Source organism: Quercus suber, unplaced genomic scaffold (genome assembly GCF_002906115.3).
Source record: "Quercus suber isolate HL8 unplaced genomic scaffold, Cork oak 2.0 scaffold_4, whole genome shotgun sequence".
NCBI classification, from domain to species: Eukaryota; Viridiplantae; Streptophyta; class Magnoliopsida; order Fagales; family Fagaceae; genus Quercus; species Quercus suber.
Window position 1 is genome coordinate 794,336 of NW_027069470.1, and position 24,047 is coordinate 818,382.

Here is a 24,047-nt window from a genome sequence, read left to right on the forward strand (position 1 = left end):
GGTAGTAATCAATTTGGTCACAATTATTTTTAACTTGCCATCAATTTAATCTATACTATTAACTCACTAACGAAAAATGTCTTCATAGCAAATGGTGTATACTGCTGCCACACTTAAAACTTATGTTGTTTATAAAATAATATTAAAAATGACACCTCATCATTTTAATAAATAAAAATGCCACGTCATGAGCTAATAACAAAGATAAAAGAAAATGACATGAGCTAATAACAAAGATAAAAGAAAACGAAGATCTGCTAAAGACCAAAATAGAAAATTTAATTCCCTTTTATTTTTGTTTAATTTCTTGCAATCCAAACACACAGAAACATCGAAGATTTGCTATTAGAATGTGAAAACTAAAAATATGAAATAAAAGACCAATGGGTGGAGTCGTAGTTTCAGTCTAGTGGGTGGAATTTAAGACTTGGGGATTTTAGTAGATGGTGCGGTCATGGCGGAGGTCAAAGGGTTTGAATTTTTGCATATATTAAATTATATATATATATATATATATATAAACTTTAATAACATATGAAAAATGTAATTTTATCAAGAACTTATCAAAATTATTCTGAGAATATGACATAATTGTCAATGAAGCAGTTGGATCGAAGTGGACCAAAATGTTGCTCATGTGACTCAACAATAACGTAATACCAATAAATACTACGTTTCAATTTTTAGATATTATATAGATATATATGGGCTTGTAACTTATTAAGCTTTGACCTGTAGTTGTTATATTCTTCAATGGTATCAAAAAAGAAAACGAAATTATAAAATAAAAATAAAAAACAACTGGATTTTGCTCCAAGATCATGATATTATTTGCTTTGTCCTCCTTTCAATTATATGTACCATTCATTTCTAGAGTCTAATGGGGTCATAGTACAAATCTTTATCATCTTCCTATAGTTAGAACAATGTTGTGTGCCTATATGCCTCTTAGTAAAAAAAGCTTTTTGTATGCCTGTTTGACTCTGTAGTAAATGAAGCTGAATGCCTATTATGCGTCTCTGTAGCAAAAGAAGCTTGTTGTATGCCTGTATGTCTCTGTAGAAAAAGAAGCTTTTCAATTATTAACTCCCATCACGATGATCTGTCTCATCATAGATTTCCTCCTAAAAGAACAAAATGGATAGGAGTATTAATTTCTTGAGGGTATGAGAAGAGAAGAATTAAATAAAACAAAGTTCCTCGTACCTGTAAGACCTCTTCAATGACATCTTCCAGTGTTATGATACCAATAGCTTCCCCTTCTTCGCTGAAATTTGGAAGTAGCTCATCATTGATATGCAGGACTTCTGGGTGGAAGTCCTTCGACCATTTCTTGGTCTTGGTCTTGGATAATCCTCTATTCATTGATAGACTCTTCAACTTCTTAAGTGCTCTCCTGCTCTTTAGACTCTTCTCTTGAGGATGCCTTTCAACATGAATGTCCACCCTCACTTCTCTTACTAAATTTATTGTATATTCAAGTAATGCAAGTTAGTCCAGTGGGAAAAATTAATATGAACTATGGACAGCGTAAATTTGGCACACCATTGCATAAAGTTGGTGCTTACCATCAGTTGGGTTTTCAGTTGATGGCTGCTCTATTTGATTGCCGTGCTCTCCAACAACAACAGCCATATGGCTATGACCTTTTTGAAACTCATTTAGTAAGACATACAGAGGCATATTTTCTGACACCCTGGTAGGCAATACCATGTACATTATACATCAATTTCATATATTTTAGAATCTGAACAAGGGATATATTTGAATATTATATCACTCTTAACCCTAACAAGATATTTAAATGCTTAAAAAGATCATGAACCTAGATCAACCTCATCCTCCACTCTGTTTTTTTTTTTTTTTTTAAATAGGTTAGTCCATCAAGCTTTACTGGATTTTTCACTCTACTGTGTATTTTGAGATCCCTTACTTTTCGGTTAACTGGTTAACGAAAAGCATTACAGTAGTCATTTTGCTGCATCACACATATAGAAACAGAATATCTACATATACATGTGATATGTGATATGTTGTACACATATGTAGGTAGTATCTTACTATTCATTAAAGGAAAATTAAATACCTCAAAATCTTGCGAATAGTGACATTCCTTGCAGGTACTTCATCAGTTGGATGGACAGTCAATAAGTTCTTCACCTATAATTCAAAAATATACATAGTGATTGAGACTTGACATCTACAGTGAGCAATTTATTGCTCCTTATTTTGTTTTTAGTAAGTACCTAACAGTGTATAAATTGCTGAATAAACAACTGCATAGAGATTGTTAGATAACAGTACGTAAAATTTTACCTAAATAAGGAAAATATGAGAAAAATGGAGTAAACAATGATGATGTTAGTGAAACTACACATGTACTGATATTTGGTATACAGATTCCAGAATCAAAACCAAAGGATGGTTCAAAAATGCAGTGTTGCAGTTGGAGACAAGGATACAGGATAATCAACAGATTTGTCAAATCATTTAGCTATTATATTATATCAAATAAATAACTAAAACAAATTACTTTTCTTCTCAAGACAAACTGTTCAAGTAAAGCAACAAGCATGTACCAATATAAGTCCGATGATGTTTCTCGGTTGCTCATAATATACTGGCACTCTGCTATGCCCTTTCTCCAAAATTAGCTTCATCAAATCCCTATATACTCGCCAGATAGAGAAAGACATTTAATCATCATGAAGAGACTGATAAATGTAACTTATTTCTTCATTTACAAAGACTCATCAAACCTGTCTAGTTTGGCATTGATGTCAATTGCAAAAGTTTTAGATATCGGAGTCATTGCGTCCCTTGCTGTTTTTTTAGTAAGTTCAAGCGCTCCTGCAATGATCATTGTTTCATCTCGTGTCAGTTCTCCACCTTTTCCAGCCTGCATACCAGTTAACAGGAAGACAATTACTGAATCAATAGGCAGAAAAGAAAGAGTTGCAGTGGCCCCAAAAAAAAAAAAAAAAAAAAAAAAAACAAAACAAAACAAAATGATTAAAATGCATTGGGAAAATTTGATTCATTTAGTGAACAGACTGATAAAACAAGTAGTAAATGATTTTTGTAATTGATCCTTTAATGTTGATGCATGTGAAAATAAATACCTCATTACTGTGCAAATCAACTAATGTCTTCAGTTCAGCTCGACGATAAAGTGCATCATGGTCTTTCCCCAAAAAGCGATCTAATAGCTGGTAAAATTTCACCAAGAGTAAGGATCATTCATGTAGACAACAACATATGTATTGAATCAACATTATATTGGCACCTTGAAGAAAATTAAAAGGATGTATAGTGAACCAAACAATATCACCTTGCTTATTGGATAAGCAACAGGGAAACAAATCCAAACAAGTATCTGGACGAATGGAGCCACTGCTGCACCAATTGCCAAACCATATCGAGTGCAAACAGCCTGGGGTAAAATCTGCTATAAAAAGTTCAGATCCCAATTACTGTTAAATTAAAATGATAAACTAAGATCAATTGCAGCATTGCAGCCCATTTTGCATGATGATTGATGAGTGTATATCAACTCACCAAAACTTCTACATATCTTTTCGTCTACTTCTTGTTGGGGGACATGCATTTTTGCGCACATATATTTTCTTGCCCCACATAACTAATTACATACCCCAAGATAAGAAACTAACCTCACCAAACAAAAGTACCAAAGTTACTGAAATAACGATAGCACCCCAGGCTGTGACCAAACTATCCAGAAAAATTGGAAGCGTCTGAAAAAATAAGACATCAAGTACATTTATGATTCTAGCTTTTGAGTCTACAATATATGTTGTTTACATTGTTTCTGATGGCACTTACCTCCATTGCAACAGCATTGCAGATTAACAGGGTGCAAAGCAATAAATGCTGCCTTCTAACAACTGGCAATATCTTCGCTGTTATGACATAGTGCTAGCTATAAGTGAATACACTACAACACAATGCTCAAACAAGTTCCCAATCAAGAAATAGAAAATGATGAAACTAACAATACCTCGTAACTTGAAAGTTGAAAGTATTACAATGAAGTATCCATGTCTCGTGATACTTACATACTCATGCATATATATATATATATATATATATATTTGGCTAAATACTTACTAGCACTAGAAGAAAAAGTATGTAAAATGTAATTTCTTGTAGCGCTTAGAGAATTATTACAAGAGGTAAGGAGATTGATGGAATGAATTACCAGCATGTTTACGATCACTGGGTGTTCCAGACTTGACAAGAACTTCAAGTTCGACCAGGCTCATCGACATGAGCCCCAACGTGAGCCCAGACATGAGCCCAGCGAACAATACTAGCAAAGTTATAAGTATTATCCGAATGATAAATGCTCTTTCACAACAGCTATACTCTACAGCCATTCAATTCCCTTTTTTATTAATTCCTCTTCAATTTCTTCTTCTTCTTTCTTCTTCTTTGAGATTTATAAATTGGTTTTAGATCCTTCAAGACACAGTGTCTTCTTAAAGACAACAATATATACTGGCATAGTGTAAGTAAGTCAAAATATATTCTATCTATTGCACAAGGCCAGAATGAAATCAGATTCGACCCACTGTTCTTTTGAGCGCTTTAGTTTGATTGAAACTTCTGGAACTTAGGGGGTGTTTGGTAGAGTAGTTTGAAAATTGTTGTTTATTGTTTTTTAAAATACGTGTGGGTGAAAAAGTGTATTGAAATGCGTGAAATGCTGTTTAAAAACTAAAAAATGTTGTTTGAAATGGCGTACCAAACGGGGCCTTACTTTTTCCCTTCTTTTATTTTGCTTCTCTCTGAAGAGAGAGAGAGAGAGCTTTTGACTGTCACTCAGAGAGAGCAGCATAAGAGTTGACATGGACTGTCACTCAGTGATCCACTTTTGGACCTAAATATGCATATTGCATGCTCAACTATATGACCAACAACGTTGGTGAGAGAACACCTCAGGGAGCAAGTAGTAAATACATTATAACATGCTCGATCTCCAAGGTGTTCTCTCCCCAACACAAAGTTGCCCCAAATGGCCAATTTATAGATACATAAAGTGGATCTTATTGCCGAGAATATGATCCCCACAAGTGGAAATGTGTTTGAATGAGGACTATATTCCTGCTCAGTGCTTATGATATACCTTCGAGTAGTCACTTAACATAACCAATATTTCATCTTTTGAGACTTAAGCGTGAATAAAAAGAAATCCCTATATTAAGCAACAAGAAGAACAAAACTGGATCCAATTCAGCTTTATGCACTATAATATTTTTAAGGAAAATGTTAAATTTATAACAAATTTTAATATAAAATTTTATAACTTAAATAAATATTTTAATTGCCATTTAATAAATAAATACTTCAACACATATAATAAATAACTATTTTAATTACCATTTTGTGATCAATGACATGTCAATTTATAAGATTTATGTAGTAAAACTTATAGTATACCTAGCATAACCCTATTTTATAATACTCTTTTAATTAAAAAAAAAACTCAAGCAATGTTGCCAAGTATAAATATATATATATATATATATCAAAGAAATGAGGGAACTTGAGTTGAGAGAGTTTGTGTATACATGAAACATGAAATAAGATTAGAATTTTCATATATATATATATTAAATAAGATTAAAGTCACCTATATATATATATGAAATAAGATTAAAGTCACCTATAAACTAAACTAAATGTGCTTTTGGATTAGTTTTTTACTAAAAAAAAATTTAATTTGTTAAAAGTTGGCAAAATTATCATTGTACTTAAAAAAATCGAGACTTTAAAAAGTTGCACACAAGAAAATAAGCTAAAAATTTAAACGAAAAAAAAAAATTATCCAAACTCATACAATATATATAGCTTTAATAATGAAATATAACGTGTTTGGTAAAGGGGAAATTGAAAAAAAGAAAAAAAAAAAAAAAAGAGGTAAATAATTGGGAATAAAATCTACAATAATCCTAAAGAAGTGTCAAGTGGATCTTTTTGTTGTCACAACTTGGTCGGTTTGGAATAGAAAAAACCATGACAACTAGCAATCCCACTAGAGCAAGTCAGTCATCTCGCACGGGCTTATCTAGATGAATTCCAAAAACTTTGCCTAAAAATAGAGCCGCTACCTTCTACCTCCAGCAAAATAGGTTGGCTCCCTCCCAAAGGGGAGTGGTACATAACTAATTTTGATGGAGCGATCTTTGAAGACTCAAATGAAACCAGTATTAGCCTCCGTTTGGATATCAATGAAAAATGAAAATTATTTCACTATTCAGTTTATTTTTGCACTATTCATAGGCCCCACTGCACTTTTTGATACTATTTATGGGTCAAACTGTACTATTTCAACTAACTTTTACCTTTATCTACAGTACTTTCAGTAATAAGTTTTCAGTTTCAATAAAATAAACGATATCCAAAAAGACTCTTAGTATGGTAGTTCGTAACTCGAAATGACAGGTTATGGGATGTCTCAAAGAATTCCACTAACCATATTTTTTTTGGAGATGGTAGAGGTTGCAACAAAAAGAGCAAATCCAATTTGCATTAGAGATTGGGATAGATAAGAGAGAAGTTGAGGAAAACTCTTTGTTAGTTATGATTATGAATGCTCTGTGTGGCTCAAATGTCTAGTTCTCACTAATCAAACATATTATTTAGGAGGCACTGACAGATTTTAGAGATTTGAGTTTTTTCTCATGTATGCAAACATGCAATATGATAGTCCATGCTCTCGTTAGGAAAGCTATTTTTTCTTCTTATTTCTGGTCTAGATAGAGTTTAGACATTAAAGACTTAGCTAATGCTAATTTTGTACCAGTTTAGTAAGATTTCTTGACATGATTCTCAAAAGAAAAAAAGAAATTTTAAAAAATGGTAATTACACTCATTTCCCTTGAGTATTAGGGAAATGACATTTCACCATAAACCTAAAGGGAGAAAACACTATCCTCTCTTAAGCTTTGAATAAATTAACACTTTCCCCATTTTGTTTATATTAGTAATGATATATATATATATATATATTTTTTTTTTTTTTGTTAATAAAAATCTCTTTATAAAACTTTGTCCATGGTTAGTAAAAAAATAACAGGTAAATTTAGAATAAAAATGTAAAATTTATCAAGTACAATAACGCTTGCAACTAGAAATCTCTCCATAACCCATTAAAAAAAGAAAAAAAAAGAGTAAAATTCACACTTAATATTTTAAAAAAAAACTTTAATTAAAAATGTTAAAACAATGAATTTTAATTATGAAATAAAATAATTTTGGAAACCTGCCTAGGTTAGCGCACAACATTCTGAATATTAATTTAACAAATTTTGGTCAATATATGTCAAGACATATGTAAAGAGGGGCAAAGTATTTTTCTCTTTCAAATTGGGGGTGATGTATTATTTTCCCAAATTTTAAGAAAGGGGAGTATAATTAAAAAAAAAAAAAAAAAAAAAATCTAAACTACTCAATATTACTATTAATATGGTAGATTCATTCAATAAAAAAACAATTATATTTTAAAATTGCTTCTCAAAGTTTTTTTTTTTTTTTTAATGGGAAATTGCTTCTTTTTTTTTTTTTTCCTTTTTTTTTTTTTGGAGAAAGAATTGCTTCTTAAGTTGATAAGTAATATTTATACTATAAATATTACTTATCAACTTAAGAAGCAATTCTTTCTCTAAAATATATATATATATATATAGTGTAGGTGTATTGGGCCCAGGAGCTCATTATCTATGTATATATTGGGCCTAAAGTCCAAGCTGAGGACTAGAGGACATCTGAGGAGGAGTAAATATTATCAAGGGAGTTCGTGTTAGTAGATGAAGAAGTCAGTTTTGGTCATAATGGCACGAGAAGGTAGGTCGAGGACAAATGTCTCCTTGGCTAGTTAAAGCTGAGGTCCAACTGGGTGGTCCACCATCCAGGGGGACGGTCCAGGGAGTTTTATTGGTATGGATAAGTATTGTAAAAATTTAGGACAAGGGGGAATCTTAAAATATCTAAGGAGAAAACTGTTACCACCGCATTAAATATTTTACAGCTAACTCTCTGACCACATTAATGTGGAGGTGATACTTGAACAGTGGCTTTCAGTTTTACAACTGCTACATGAAGACTTTAGGAAGATGCTGATGGGACAAATATCAATACCAACCATCTAGCTTGCACGTGGAGGGTAGAGATGAAAGGAGAAGAGAGTATAAAAGAAGAAAGAAGCAATGTGAGAGAAGGATCGAGAAATCAAGAAAGAAACACTTTAGCAATCAAGAACCAAAATTGTAATCAAACTTAAGAGCAATATATAAGAACTGATCTCCTCGAACTGTGCCAAAGACAATTTTCTGTAGTTAAAACTTATCCATCTTCTTTTTCTAGTCATTCGAATCCACCTTATTTGTTGTCCAACTCATTCTAGTCAAATTTTTCAATCCACTCTCTACAAATTCATTATTTTTGGCTTTTTGATCCTAAGTCCATCTAGCTTATGGGCTAGGGACTCAAATCTAGTCCTTATATATAATATTTTTATTTACAATATAGAAAACTTAATATAAATCTAATATAAAAATATACATTTAACATGAGTCACTATAATTTAAAATTTTATAAGGTTTCACGATCGGGTTGAATATGGGCATGAACCTGCAGGATTCGGATCAGATCGGGTTGAGGTAAAATGGATTGCTATTAGTACTATTTTATGATCCATTCACACACATGTCTTATTTTTTGTTTGGGTTCCGCCAAGTTATCGGGTTCGGATCGAAACTAATATTTCCCCCACTGACACAGTCGTGGACCATAGCACCGAAGAAGAAGAAGAAGGAAATTGTGCAGAGTGTTCAAATGATCAGAACCTCAGGAACCCCAGTGACCTTGAGGTCTCTAACCCAAACCCTAACCTTACTTTGTTCAAACCAAACTCACCCTCACCCTCACCCTCTGCCTCATCCCACTCTCTCTTCTTCTTCTTCTTCTTCTTCAATTCGCATTTTCACGTCGCCGTACTCGTCGTCGAAGCAGAAGAAAGAGAAAGAGAAAGAGGAGGAAGGAAGCGACGTCGTATCTCTATTCAACAGGGACCCAGATAGCCCTCCTCAGCTCTTCGTGGTCCAGCCCCGACTCCGACCCGATACCTACTTGCAGGCAAAGCTCAACGAAGCTCTCTGCCTCGCGAACTCTCTCGAAGAACAGAGAGATGGCTACTTCCTCTCCGATTTCTTCGACAAGTCTTTGCCTCCACATATTCTCGTTCAAAACCCCGCTGCCAAATCTCGCAAGCCTCGTGCTGGTCTCTCTCTCTAACGTTATATTGTCATTTCTGATTCTGACTGAGATTGAAACTGCTCATTTTTTCGCTTTTGAAAATTGTGTTTTGGCTATAAATGCAAACGAGTGGATAACCCGTGCGATGCACTGAAGAGTCGAACAAAAATTTTAAACTTTTTGCTTTGCTTAAAGTTATGATCACTTGACAATAAAAAAGTTACAATTTAAGAGGGAAAAAAAAAATACTAATACCAATTTTGATAAGTCCAACACCAATAATAATTTGGTATTTCTTTGCTATCGTAAATGATTTTTATAAATGTAAATGGATTTATGTTCGAATTTGTGAGTTTTTGTGTATTCAATTGCTGGGTCTATAAATGTGTGCTTTTTATCTTAATTTTTATGTGTTTATTTTGTTTTAGACACGTATTTTGGACCAGGGACAGTGGACACAGTTAAATGCCATCTTTATAATGCTGAATCAAAGGCAAGAGACTTTGAAATTTTCACCTTGATTGTTTGATTTTTGGATTTTATTCATGGCATTTGTAGCATACGTGATTCGATTGAAGAAGTTTTCAACTTTACATAAGCTTTATATGAATAGCAGGGTGAAGTGGATGCTGTTTTTGTAAATACGATACTGTCTGGGATTCAACAGCGAAATTTGGAGGCAAGTTGCGTCTAAGTACAATTTTGAGCTTTTAGTGCCTTGCTTATGTTTCTATAAAGATGGATTTTGATTTTGCATTTCTTTTATATATTCCCATTATGAATGGCAGCGAGCATGGGATAAACCTGTTCTGGACCGTGTCGGTCTTATAATAGAGATATTTAATGCTCATGCTCATACGAAGGAGGGGAAGCTACAGGTATTCTTGGTAGCTTTTGCTTTAATGTTTTGAATATTTTTGTTAGGCTTCAATTTGATTGTGCGAGAAGAACTGCTTCAAAGATCATTTTTTTTTGGTGTTCTTTTGATCTTTACAGGCTGAATTAGCAGCTCTAATGTATAAGAAAACAAGACTTGTTAGAGTACGTAGCGCAGATGGACGCTTAACTTTTGGAGCAGCTGGAGAAGCTGAAGTTGTTAGTGCCCGAGGGTTAGTACATTGCCAAAATTTGTAGTGACACAGTTGGTAATTACATATGCACCCAGTAGATCTTGAATCCACAGCCTCACCCTTCATGTTGCTTGTAGAAGGGGAAGTGGTGCCATTTGAACTACAGCTAATTGGGGAAAATATAGTGAAACAAAGCTGAGTAATACATTTTAAATAAAAAATATTTCTCTATGCTACCGAGTAGATGTTACTCGCACTCTTGTCTACTTAATGGCCCTTCAAAGAGCGTTTTCTTTTTCTTTTTCTTTTATAAATATTTTTTAATTAGCATTTTGGATTTTAAGAATAATCTGTGGAACCTGTTTACTTATAGTTGCTTCAACAAGACAATAAACAGGTCATACCCAGTACACACAGCTCTTGCTTTTGCAGGGTTTAGGAAGGGTGGTTGATAGGCAACCTTATCCTCTATTTTGGAGAGACTTTAGAAATGGCAATAGACCAGAAAATGCATGTGTTGTAGATTTCATCATATGCTTGATCCAAACCATACACACATTTGGTGATATTACAATGTGAAGTCACTTTCTTTGCTTCTTGACACTCAGCTTATTTGATAAATGTTTTATGGTGATTGGCCATTATAGTTTCTATATACTTTAACATGAATTCTGTGGTGTCATGTGAAAATGATTTCATGCACATAGCAAAGCTAATTAAGAGTTTTGACTTCTGTATTGGCATAAATTCTTAGATTTGGAAAGGTTAGTCTTATAAATTCTAAATGGACAAGCTCATTTTGCTTGATGTGAAGAAAATTTGAAGTAATTAGCATTTATGGTTTAATGTAAACTAACTGTACTATTTGGACTCACCTGCTTTGTGTAAATTGCAACCTATTATCAGATTTGCAGTTTTTGTCCCAATCTTCCCTATGGCATGGGACCAATGAACTATAGCTCAACCGGCACCTCCTCCCCTCCCAAGTGCTCGGTGGAGGATGAGGTCATGGGTTCAAGACCCATTGGGTGCTTGTGTAACTTACCAATAATAAAATAAAATAAAAAAGAAAACTTACCTATAAATGTGGAGAGATTGGTCTCAGACAAACTGACCAGGTTAGAAATTTTACTTTGGGTTGAATTTGGAATGACTTCCAGTTATAGTTCTTTATGCTGATTTCCTACTCTCACTTGCTTAGCTGGAAAAGCTGGGCTAAAATAGAATCTGTTACCCCTCTCAAAAGTGTGGCTTAGATTATCTTACCCCTCCCTCAATGGTCCTTGACCTGTCTTCTCCTTCTTTCCTTTTTGTTTTGTTTTGTTTCATTGTATTGTATTGTATTAATTTTGGCAGACAACTCTAGGTTTCTTTGTGGCATCTTGAAATATATATATATATATATATTGATTTAAAAAAAAATTCAAATAGGGTACAACAGGATCTCCAATTGCACTTCTCTAAAGCTTTGTTTCATCAACTAAGCTGTAAAGTTTATCCCTTTTTTTTTTACTCTTAATTTTATTTGACATAATTTTTGGTTGCGTCATGCCCTTTTGATGTAACCCTTTGTCTCTTAAGTTTTAGGGCATAATGTATTACATTCAAGAGGTTTTTTTTTTTTTGGGGGGGGGGGGGGGGGTTGTTAGTTTCGCAATTTTGAAGGTCAAAGTGCTACATTTTTTTTTTTTTTTTGTATGGTAAATCTTATTGAAAAAAAAAAGAGAGACCTTAAGTATAATGGATGCACACAAAGGCTCACCTAAAGAAGACAAGGTGCCATGTGGTTGGTGCTAAATATAAACAAACACTCTTGACATCTCTTTCTCCCATATTTCATATGTATGCACATTTCCATGTGTTTCATTCGGTTTATCTTTGAATCTTGGAACAACTTTTGATCTAAATGGGGTACAATTACAGGAGAGGAAGTGGGGGGCGTGGCTTTATAAGTGGTGCAGGAGAAACAGAACTTCAGCTTCAAAGACGAAGGTTTGCCCCATGATACTATTCTCTTAAATTTATAACATTTCCTAGATGCTATATATTGTACCCTTTTTTTTCCTGGTTGAGTGGTGGCTGTAACCCTGTGCCTGATGAAAGTTCTAATCCAAATGAATTTGCTCATTATTGGGAACTGTGGAAGGTATTTGCTTGAAACTGCAGACATTTCATAGTAACATCAAAGCAGATGCTTGCATCTTCTTGTGGGAACATAAGCTGGTCAAAGACCTTTGCTTCACCTTACCGAATGTTTGACGATGTTCATTTGAAAGGATTTACTGCCTTTGATTTATTTAGATTTCCACCATATGGAGTTTCGTTGCCTATGATATCTACCTTGAACTTGTTGTCAAGTACATATATGAATTTGGTTAAGTAATCAATTCCTAAGACTTATCCTGCAGCAGCATTATGTTTAGTATTTCAGATGGAGCCTTACTGACTATATAGTCTATCTGGTTAATGAAATATGAGATTCATTTAGTTTCCATCTTTGGTTTACTGATTATATTGACTTGCATTTATTCATAAGTCCACTTAATGGCACTATAATTGCAGAATATTAGACCGGAGAAGTTATCTGTTATCACAGATTGAAGAGGTTCGTCGTACGCGAGCTTTGCAACGTGCTGCTCGCAAGAGGCATGGAGGCTCAGATGGTCAGGGCTTAGCTACTGTAGCTGTAATTGGGTACACAAATGCTGTAGGTGGTCTAAATCTAATTATACTTGGTCCTCATAGCTATTATGCACGTTATCTAAACAAGATATGTTTACTTTTTTTTTCTTTTCTTTTCTTTTTTAAATTTAATTATATATATATATATATATATTGACATGTTTTTACATTATTTTGGTGACCAGGGAAAATCGACATTAGTTAGTGCGCTTTCAGACAGTGATCTGTATAGTGATGCTCGGTATTTTAATTCTCTTGTTGAATATATTATTCAAATTTACTTTCCATATTTTACTTAAGCTGTTGACTTCTGATATCCTTTTTCCCCCTTTTGTCTGACTGGAGATTTGAACTTATATTTTTGGCAGATTGTTTGCGACAGTTGATCCAAGATTAAGAAGTGTTGTTCTTCCTTCTGGGTAATATTTTCAGTAATGAGTTAAATGTTTGCTCTCAATTTTAAAACAAAATTTATTATTCACCTTTCTAGGGTTTTTATTCCACTAATCCAATTGAGCATATGTTCAGGAGGAAGGTGCTTTTTAGTGATACAGTAGGATTTATATCTGATTTGCCTGTTCAGGTAATGCAAAAGCTTGCACAACTGGTTTGTGGTTATCGCTATTTTTTGGTCACTAATCCATTCTAACTTTGTAGTTAGTGGATGCGTTTCATGCAACTTTGGAAGAAGTGGTGGAAGCTGACCTGCTTGTGGTATGATTTAATAGCCTGTCCTTTCATTATTGGAGATCAGAATCACTTCTCTGATTTATCACATAGTTCATTGCTCTTCTTGCTTTGTTAAACAAATAGGTAGGAGAAGATAAAATATGAGAAGAGAAACAAGATTACTGAAGTTTACTGAGGGTAGTCAATTTTCTTAATAGATTTTATGACAATATGATGTATTCTCTTTGGGTCCAGCTCCCCTCCCATTATAAATCCTCCCATTTTCAAACATATGAAAGTCACGTGGCAACCAATAATTCTAAAGGTTAAAAAATATACTGCGTCAGACAATTTATTTCTCACCTCACAGCATACTCTACTTCTATGCCTTTCTCTCTCAGTGCTTCGATGAACTCAAACATACTGAATCACTTTCCTGATGAGGTTGAGGAAGGCCCACTCATGAGCTTCTCACTCTCAACTTCTGAGACAAGAAAAGGCCAATCTATGAATTCAAATGGGAGGAAATGATTATTTTTTATTTTTTATTTTTTTGTGTTTGCTTGTATATGAATTCTTTCAAATTCAAAATAATTGGAAAGATGGGGTGGGTGGGTCATATGGAAATGAGTATACTAACCTTCCAATCAACCAATTTCAGATACTAGACGTTAAAAAGATTTCTATGGCTCTCTATTGAAGATTTCTTGTAAATGGGTCCAAATTGGCACTCGATTTATTTCTCTGGTAATGGAGCCATGGTAGTGGATGTTGTAGCAGAGAGAGCCATGGTGCCATGGTGGTGGTATCTTTGAAAGCTCCGGTACTATTCCAATGGCTCCTTGTCGTCAGTGTGGGCAGTGGGTTTGCTAAGGATGCTGCTGAAGGAGTTGGATTTGGGAAAGAGAAATAAATTATGTTTTGAGGTGGCATGTTTTTGACCTTCAGATTTATTAATTGCCATGTGTCTTTCATCTGTTTTAAAGTGGGAGGAAATGGGAGGATTTATAATGGGAGGGGAGCCAGACCCGTTCTCTTTAACTACTCAGAAAAAAAAAATCCTTTTGAGATGTTATGACAATATCTGATATTCTCCATATCCAGTCAATTAAGCCCTCATACGGGTTGTCTGAGCATGAGAGCATGATATATATAAAAGAAGGTATTTACTGTATCACGTGTTGCCCTAGAGGTGTCTTTAAAGAAACAAGAAAATTCCCTCATGGGGGTGGCCTCCCTTGTAATTTTTTTGGTAAATTTCTTTCACTTCTTTGGTTGTCTTGCCACCATCATCTTTTAAATATGATTCACTAACAAAACCAAATTCCCTTCGGGCTTTGCATGGTTAAATTAGAACAAACGCTATACAATATGATGTGCTTTACCTTTATTTATTTTTCACCTTGCAATACATGATATAATATTGGTAAACAACAATGAAATTATAGTAATTCCAGGAATTAATGCTAAACATGATACATGATATGAACATCTGATATATTTCTTTGTATTGCAGCATGTATTGGACTCTACTGCCCCTAATCTTGATGAGCACCGGTCAACAGTGTTGCAAGTTCTTAAGCAGTTAGGGGTATCTGAGGAGAAGCTTCAGAATATGATTGAAGTTTGGAATAAGGTATTACCATTCAATCTTCTTCTCTTTTCCACCCACTCCAGATTAGAACTGGGAAAAAATGAAAAAAGAAGGAAAAGTTCTTAAAAGTTTGCTCTCTTCCGATTTTTGAGAATTGCTCAGATTGATTATCAAGCAGAGGGCATGAATGATGGTGAAGATGACTTCATCAGTTCCTCAGAAAAAGAAGATGATATGGCATCTGATCTATCAGCGGAAGAACCAGTTGATGATTATGACGATGACAATGTGTCCGAACAGTTACCACAGTCTCTTGCAGAGACCTTGGATGATGAACCAGGTGAGTACTCAGATGGCTGGCTTGATGAAGAGACTCCTGGTGAAGAAAGTCTTTCGGGATGGGCTCAGCATGACCAAAAAAGCGAGTCCTCTAAAAATTGCATAACGGATAAGGATTTACAATCCCAGGGTCCACCTGGTCCGCATGTCAGAACGTCTGCCATCATGGGAGTTGGTTTTCAAGAGTTGCTTCAACTTATTGATGAGAAGCTAAGGATCCAAGACAAGAAGACGAAGGCCCAAAGAGTAGTAGGAAGAGGATTATTTGAACGAAAATGGAGGCCCCCTCGCACAGAGGACGATGCCATTGCAGTTGAGTAGTAACATGCATTATCCTATACGTTATGTGGATCGTTCTTCTTTTCTAGCTTAAAGCTCCATAGTCAAAATGCCTATTGGTACACTTAATTGGCAACTTAAGAGAATTCTTCTCAGCTTCATCATTTACAGTTAAAGCAAGCTGGCTTGGGTGGTAGGAGAAACTGCTCGATAGCTCGCCCAGTTTTCTTAGTCCGTGTTTCAATGTCTTCTATTTATGCCTTCTTCAGCTTCAAGCTGAGCTAGCCTTGAGAGTTCAATTTTTCTTTTCAATTTTGGAAACACAACATTTGTCTAAATTTTGGAAGCGACTTCTTTGTATTGAGTTTTTTGTACCTGTATAATATTGGACTCTGGGGTGCCCAAAGTGTACAAAAACACAATAATATGTTTTAAATTCCGTACAATTTATTAGGCAATAAATTATAATAAGCTCTGTAGCAAATCTTGGCATTAGATTTATTCCGATATTGTTGAAATTCCCACTAGCCAGCATTGGGTTGTCTGTACTCTGTAATTCTCCTTTGAACGTGTGTACAGTTGCAAAATTCTTGCCAACTGTATTTGCGCGTGAAATGAATAAAGAAGGTGGTGGCCCACATTCCATGTTCCGGTGTTGTACCTGTATAGCATTTCGGTTACTTATTGGTTTACCAGAATGACCCCGATATTTTATTGGTCCTCTTAAGGGTCTATTTAGATATAATTTTTTTTTTCTAAAATTAAAAACTGAAAATATTGTAATAAAATAATTTTTAAATATGTGAATAGTACCATGAAATTTGTAAATAGTGCATGAACAATGCACTTGTCTCTTGCACAATGAATTCATGTGCATAAACAGTGCGGTTACTGTTCATACGCACTAAAAAAAAAAAAAAACACAGACATGAGAAAATTTGAATCCAAACACTCGCTTAAACACTTGATAATCAATTATTTTAGAAAAAATTTAATACAACCTTTATAAGAAATATAAAAATTTGTAAAAAAATGATAAGTATTATGTTCACAACATTTTCATAACACTTTCACAACAAAGGTCGTTAGTTGTTACTGATTTTAATTTGAATTTATTACTGAAATTATTTTTTTGTTATACGAATAACAGTTTGTAACAACTTGTCATTTAGAATTTGTTATGAAAATGTGGACATAGCATTTCTTGTAAAAAAAAAAAAGAAGTATTTTTTTTTTCTTTCTTAAAAATTTTCTATAAATATTTCATAAATCAATACTCTTAGAGGCATTTGTTAACTTTTCCCATTTTTATTTTGTTTATTAAAACAGTGGATGGAATTTCAACTTATGTTAGTTCCATGATAATTGTTCTTTATTATCGGATTAAGAAATTAATTGTAAGTTTCAATTAGCTCAACTAGTAAAGTCTTTAATGGTTAAATAAGAGATTTGAGGTTCAATTTCAGCTTACACCAAAAATTGACTGGTGTCTTGGAGTAATAATAAAGAGCTATTATTACGAGCAGATACCATAAATTAAAATTATTTTTTTAAAAAAAGATTAAGAAATTAATTGTTTTTTTTTAAGGAGATAGAAGTTGAATATCTAATCTCTTATTTGGCCACAAATAATTTTAATAGATGAGCAAAATCAAACCTATAAAAAGACCGACTTTAAGAGTTAGGAGAAAATCTAAAGACAAAAAATTTGATTGGTTTTTTGGTGGAGATAGAAGTCAAATATTTGATTTCTTATTTGGCCACAAATAATTTTAATTTGATTGGTTTTTTGGTAGAGTGAACGCCATAAGTTGAAACTTTTTATAAAAAAAAAGATTAATAAATTAATTGTTTTTTTTTTAATGGAGATAGAAGTCGAATTTTTGATCTCTTATTCGGCCACAAATAATTTTAATAGATTAGCTAATTCAAACCTATAAAAAGACCGACCTTAAGAATTATGAGAAAATCTAAAGACAAAAAATTTGACACATGTTAATATGATAAATTGTTAGTGATAAATTAAAAAATGATGTCAATATTGGACCTAGATGAGAAGGAAGTATACCAGCTATGAGTCCCACTAGCTGTGAAAAGGAGAAAACATACACCTGGGGTGTATTTTTCCCTTGATGAGAACCACTACAAGCTTAGCACATTGGTGTAAGTTGTCATTTTTTTTTTATAATACTCGAGTCGAAAAATTTACCAGTTGAGCTAATTAGAATCCACATAAATAAATAAATAAAGAGGAGAAAAATGTTACGCCTACAACATTTTCACAACGTGGTTATTTGTTATTGGCTCAAATTTGAACCTATCAATGAGATTATTTTTTTGCCCCAACAATAACAACCAATAACAATATACAACTTAGGATTTATTATGAAAATATTGTTGATATAACATTTCTCTAAAAACTAAATGCTATGTTCATAATATTTTTATAACAAATTTTACGTGACAGGTTGTTACTTGCTGTTACTAACGAGTAAGATAATAATTTTAATGTTAGATTTAAATTAAAAACCTTGTAATAACCTGTCAACTAGAATTTATTATAAAAATATTGTGAAAATATTATAGACTTATCAATATTCAAAAATGGTCCACACTATAGACTTATCAATATTCAAAAATGGTCCACACTCACGTAGTCAGAGTCCACACTTGGATCTGAATCTGTGACTGAAAGCAATGGGCAAATGCCTAACTAGATAGGATCTTCTATTAATATCACGTCGCCGACACAAGATGCCATTAATTAATCAAACTACTTTTTAAGATTATCGCGTGGCGCTGCGCGCGTTATGCTTATCATCCAACAAACACTCACACACCCACAGAGTGAAACAAACAGTCACGTATCCAAATTTCACATCGTATCCAACACAATAAAAGTACCATTCGCATTTAAATCCAACTCCACCACTTCTCTTATAGGCCAAAGACTCCACTACTTCTCTTCTCTCTCTCTCTCTCTCTCTCCAATCTCCAATCTCCATCGCGAGCTAAAAAAGCAGAGCATTCACACTGCACAACGTAACGCAACAGATCTAAGATCCAAACCTCAATGCGCTTCGCTCGTTTCCTGATCTGAGGTAACTCTCTCTCTCTCTCTCTCTCTCTTTCTGCTTCTTTTCGGATTTCATGCTTATTGAAACTTTACTCGTTTCATTATGGTATTGAATCGATACCAATCATTTTTTTATATATATGGATCTGAGTGCACCGCTTATGGTTTCCATTGCATTCTCTCACTATGTATTGAATGAGTGATCGCTTTTGTGTATTCTGTTCTCTGTTTCTGATTTTGGATTTGGATTTGGCATTTGAAGTGCAGTTTTTTTTTATTTAATTCTACCATGACTAAGTTGATTATTGGAGATCTTAAATATTCTTTTATTTTCGTAGCTCTTTGTTTGTTTCCTTAGATATTGAGGAAGAAAAAGGTGTTGAATTTATTGGATCTTTCTTAATTCGGGATTGAGTGTAAAATTATGCAGTTACTTAAAGTGGATTGGTTTCTTTTCTTGGAAGCTAAAACACCATATATGGTCAAATATTTATATATTTAAACAGAAGGGGCCAAAGCTCCATCACATGCAATTCAATTTCATTTCCAAACAAACCCCACAATGCCTTACAGAGTTCTTCATGTTTAGATAAGCAGCTACATAAACAAATGTCTAACAAATACAGCTAAAACTCGATTTTCTGGAAACACGTCCGAGTTTATGCAATACTTTTTAAAAAATAAATAAATTTTGAGATAAAGGTTTAATGATTGTGAAATAGAATGTATGAATATACTTCTATCTTGCAATTTTCATCAGTGGCTTATGTTAAAATATCTGTGATTTTATGGCTGCATATTCGTTTCTTCCACATGCTGCTTTAACCGGTGAAGATTTACTATGTTTATATGGTTTATTGTCCTGTGAAAGCTAATTTTTCGCCATGGAATTTTTTTTAAACAGGATATAGTTCAGTTTTGTGGACGCATTGTTTTATACAAAAGTGGCTATGTCAAGGAGGCAAGTAGGCTCCGCACGGCGTGGTGGGAGTCTTCCGTTTGTGGGAGTCATAAATTCAAAATCGAAATCTTCTCCCATAGTATCTGTAGTTCTTGTCGTTCTGGTATTGTTCATATCTAAACATCACTTATCTTTTTGCCAATTTATATTTTAGTCTGTATTTGTGTGTAGTTACTATTTCAGTTAGAGATCATGATGTTTGGTTACTAATCATATTTTTCCTGTCATTTTTAAGCCCATATTTTAAATAGTACAAATGATAGCAAAAGTTATTAGTTAAAATCCTGATAGCTTCTTTTTGTCTCTTGGTTGAAACTTGCAGGGAGTAATCCTTCTTATCGGCTATGCTTCCCGAAGTTCTCGTCGCTCAGGTTTGTGTTTGGTTTGTGAACACTACTACTCTTTGTCATTGCGTGAAATGGTAAATAACTTTTAGATTCAATAGGTTAGGCATGCCATTTTCGGCTTCTTGCTGTCAGATGTAGCTATGGAACAACATGAATCACTTCTTTGTGTGCTTTCTTTTTAGATCAAAATCTCTCTTTATTATTTTAATTATTATCAAATTAATGCATTAATTAAAATATCATATTTAACAATACAGGTGCATTTGGAGGAAGTAGAGAAGCAGATAGCAAGATTGAAGGTATATTTGTTTGGCCTTCCCACCACCACGTCCACTCCCAACACACACAAAAATGTTGCTGCTTAATTTTTCCTTTTGAATGACATATAAAGGTCTAGGCATGTTATATATATAGTTTGCAATTGTATCTCAACGTTAAGCTGCTTGAAATATTGGGAAGAATTATTTTTTTTGTGTACATTGGAGGCACCTAAGCTTATGGGCATACAATGAAAAGCCTGTCCATGCTCTTTCAAGAGAAAAAGTTGGACCTAGGTGAGAGGGCACAACTTCCTCCTTTATCTTTTATTGTGAACCAAATTAAATACTTATATCAACGGTGTACATATAGACTAAGATGGGCAGCTTGTGTAGTGATGAATGTTCTCCAAGTGTTGCTTTTGGTAGAAGCATCAGGTATTCTAAATATGGGATGAAACTTGCCAATGAACTCTAGCTCAAATGATGCTCCCTCCCCTTGTAAGAGTAAGGTGGAGGGTGAGATTGTGGGTTCATGACCCACTGGATGCATGTGTTGCTTACAAATAAAAAAAAAAAGGATATTGTGGAGAACTTCAATCAAGTAAAACTTTTTTTTGGTTAAGTATAGTGGATGATCATTGAAATTTGCTTTTAATCTTTGATTTTGTTGCATGCCAAGCTCGAAATTTCTGGATTTGAATGTCCCCCTGCGAAAAACCCAAAACAATAAGGGACCATAATTTAGAAAATCTTTTTATTTGTAATCTGAGAAAAAAGTTATGTAGGGAAAATTTCTAACTTAAAATGTTATTTAAGGCAATATGTTTCGCTTTTATATGCTTTACATGGTAACCTTATGATTCACCACCTTGAGTAGGTTGTCCTTTGCTCCTATATAAGTGTCATGCAGCATTTAACAGTGAACAAGTTCTGATAATGTCAGATGTGTTTTGAATTGAACCATATTGATAATTGATGAATTTGAAGCTATAAGCTGATACAGTTTCCATCCTCAATGGTCAAGATTGAGGTTTTAAGTCATTCTCCTCTCTCTACAAACCCCCACACCCCACACAACCCCCCCCCCCCCCCCAAACACCCCCCACCAAAGAAAAAGAGTCGGTGCATAGAAATCACCAATAGCAATATGGCCCTCTAACTATTTTCTTAAATTCAAGGTGGAAATTCATTGCATCTTGCAGGTGACTTTTCATGCACTGCAGAAGTTGAGAGAGCAATACCTTTTCTAAAGAAAGCATATGGTGACAGCATGCGCAAAGTTTTGCATGTGGGCCCTGATACTTGTTCAGTGGTCTCCAAATTGTTAAAAGAAGAGGAAACTGAGGCATGGGGTGTGGAACCGTATGACATAGAGGATGCTGATGGAATCTGCAAGAGTCTTGTGCACAAAGGCATTGTTCGTGTGGCTGATATCAAGTTCCCTCTACCCTATAAAGCAAAATCTTTTTCTCTTGTTATTGTGTCAGACACATTGGATTACCTGTCTACAAAATTCCTGAACAAGACCCTTCCAGAAATTGCTAGAGTGTCTTCTGACGGTCTTGTTATCTTTACAGGTAATTTTTTTCTTTTTTTGAGAAATTTATCTATCCACGTAATATCAACATTACAAAATATTCATTTTTTATTTATTTATTTATTTTTAAATTTATAAATTCATGCTCAGAAGTAATTGCACTTTTAGCTGCATCACTTTTGATGGATACATCAGCAACCTAATGCATCACAATAATTGTCTAAAAGACGTTTAGCAATGACATCTCCTATCTCTCACTCCCTTCTCTCTAATTCATGCGCACACCAGCTAAGTGGGAAACTTTTATCCTAGGCAGATAAACAGATAAAGTCAATAGAATGATTTGGATCTCTTGCTATGAAGCTAGGCCAAAAATCTCCACAGTAATCAAACTTTCTCACTTGTATTGAATAATCAATAGAAATACTTCAATTTATAGCGTTAAGCATTGTACTTTCCTGTTGGGCATATGTACACCTTTGAATGATTGTTAGAGGTTTTTTCTTGGTTCTGTTATTCCTTTATGATAATTTCATAAATATCTATTGCTGGCATTCATTTTCCAATGTTTTCATCATGGTTATTCATGGGAAAAAGTATTAAGCCTGATCTTTGTTTTCTTTGCTTTTCAATTTTATGTTTAGGTTACCCTGGTCAACAGAGGGCTAAAGTTGCTGAGCTGTCTAAATTTGGACGGCCGGTAAGTGTACATATATCACAACTTGTATGGCATCTCTCAGCTCTTGGGGTGTTGTTGGATTAAAACTACTTTGTTAACAATCATGTTATTGGTGAAGTCTTCGCTGGTTTTCAATGCAGACTCATTTTGAAGGGGCACTATATAGGGATACTATCTTAGCGTTCAGCATTTAGTGATTAAATTATTGTTGTGTTGTATATTTCAAATGGTACAATACAAAAAAATGGTTAAGAGCTAGCCAGGAAAGAGGTCTGGAAAATCATTAATCTGTCTTCCATATCCTTGCCGAATTCTTTTGGTTAATCATTACCATTACCAAGTAATATGGAAGAATCAAGAGGACTCCAGTTGTTCCATTTATGCTTAATTTTGTTGTATTATATTATATTATTTGTTTCTGTAACATTTTTTAGTTCTCATATCTAAATGTGATTTTGACTATAGTTTATGCTTTTTTTATCTGTTGTAGGCAAAATTGCGAAGCTCATCTTGGTGGGTACGCTTTTTTGTCCAGACCAGCTTAGAAGAAAATGAAGCTGCCATAAAGAAGTTTGAGCAGGCTGCATCCAAGAATTCATACAAGCCAAGCTGCCAAGTTTTCCATCTCAACTCATACCATTGATATTTTAAGATTTATTACATTTTATCATCATTTTTGGGATTCTCTCATGCAACAACCCCACAAAAGAGGAAAAAAAGTGAAAAGAAAATGTCCAGTGCTCATATAAAATGCACCCTCTTTGAGGTTATCAGCTTTGGTACAATAGATGTTTATGATATTCCTTACGTTTTGTTCCTAACATTATACAATCAAATATTTATTAATTTAATTGGAAAAATAGCCTGCATTCTTATTCTCTGTAATCTCTCTTGTTATATTCACAATTTTTGGGAATTTCTCGTGCAAACAAAATAGATAAATAAATAAAAAGTAGCATGAAAAGAGGGGAAGAATATTTTCGGCTTTCATACAAAATGCTTCTTTGTGGGTTATTGAATTCAGTGTCATAAATGTTTGATTATATAAACTTATGTTCTGTAATTCATATTATACGGTCAATATCCCCTTATTTGAATGATGGATATTAGCATCAATTGTCTACCTCCGTTTGTTAAATTTTTATATCTGGTTTTCTTATCCGTGCTTCTCTCTAAAAGAATATCTCCAGGCCATCATCTTGCCTATGCGTATTGTGCTTGCACATCAGTTTTTGAGAATCTGTGCTTTTCTCCCACAACAGAACTCCAGCCATTCGG

At 33.9% G+C, this 24,047-nt stretch overlaps 3 protein-coding genes across 4 annotated transcripts; 2 read left to right on the forward strand and 1 right to left on the reverse strand.

Annotated features, from left to right (window-relative positions):
- Positions 1–825: 825 nt before the first annotated feature.
- LOC111989578 (DUF21 domain-containing protein At2g14520) lies at positions 826–4,460 on the reverse strand. The gene is made up of 11 exons (XM_024021373.2): positions 4,220–4,460; positions 3,844–3,920; positions 3,672–3,755; positions 3,332–3,445; positions 3,123–3,209; positions 2,760–2,899; positions 2,580–2,667; positions 2,087–2,160; positions 1,569–1,696; positions 1,207–1,460; positions 826–1,124 (listed from the first exon to the last, which is right to left on the reverse strand). The coding sequence occupies exons 1-11, from the start codon at positions 4,395–4,397 to the stop codon at positions 1,083–1,085; spliced, it is 1,266 nt and encodes a 421-aa protein (XP_023877141.2). The 5' UTR covers positions 4,398–4,460; the 3' UTR covers positions 826–1,082.
- Positions 4,461–8,724: 4,264 nt separating this feature from the next.
- Positions 8,725–16,569, forward strand: LOC111989577 (GTP-binding protein At3g49725, chloroplastic). Its single transcript, XM_024021371.2, has 13 exons — positions 8,725–9,301; positions 9,705–9,769; positions 9,893–9,955; positions 10,065–10,154; positions 10,273–10,385; positions 12,270–12,338; positions 12,909–13,053; positions 13,214–13,269; positions 13,397–13,447; positions 13,557–13,611; positions 13,686–13,742; positions 15,214–15,333; positions 15,454–16,569. Exons 1-13 carry the CDS (start codon positions 8,728–8,730, stop codon positions 15,949–15,951), a joined length of 1,956 nt encoding a protein of 651 aa, XP_023877139.2. The 5' UTR covers positions 8,725–8,727; the 3' UTR covers positions 15,952–16,569.
- Positions 16,570–18,771: 2,202 nt separating this feature from the next.
- LOC111989585 (probable pectin methylesterase CGR2) lies at positions 18,772–23,654 on the forward strand. 2 transcript variants are annotated; one of them, XM_065770659.1, is made up of 7 exons: positions 18,772–19,010; positions 19,890–20,049; positions 20,269–20,317; positions 20,551–20,592; positions 21,732–22,130; positions 22,735–22,790; positions 23,260–23,654. In XM_065770659.1, the coding sequence occupies exons 2-7, from the start codon at positions 19,936–19,938 to the stop codon at positions 23,410–23,412; spliced, it is 813 nt and encodes a 270-aa protein (XP_065626731.1). In that variant the 5' UTR covers positions 18,772–19,010; positions 19,890–19,935; the 3' UTR covers positions 23,413–23,654. The 2 variants fall into 2 exon arrangements, with proteins under 2 accessions (XP_065626731.1, XP_023877148.1); XM_024021380.2 differs by having other exon boundaries at positions 18,780–19,010; positions 21,756–22,130.
- Positions 23,655–24,047: the final 393 nt, after the last annotated feature.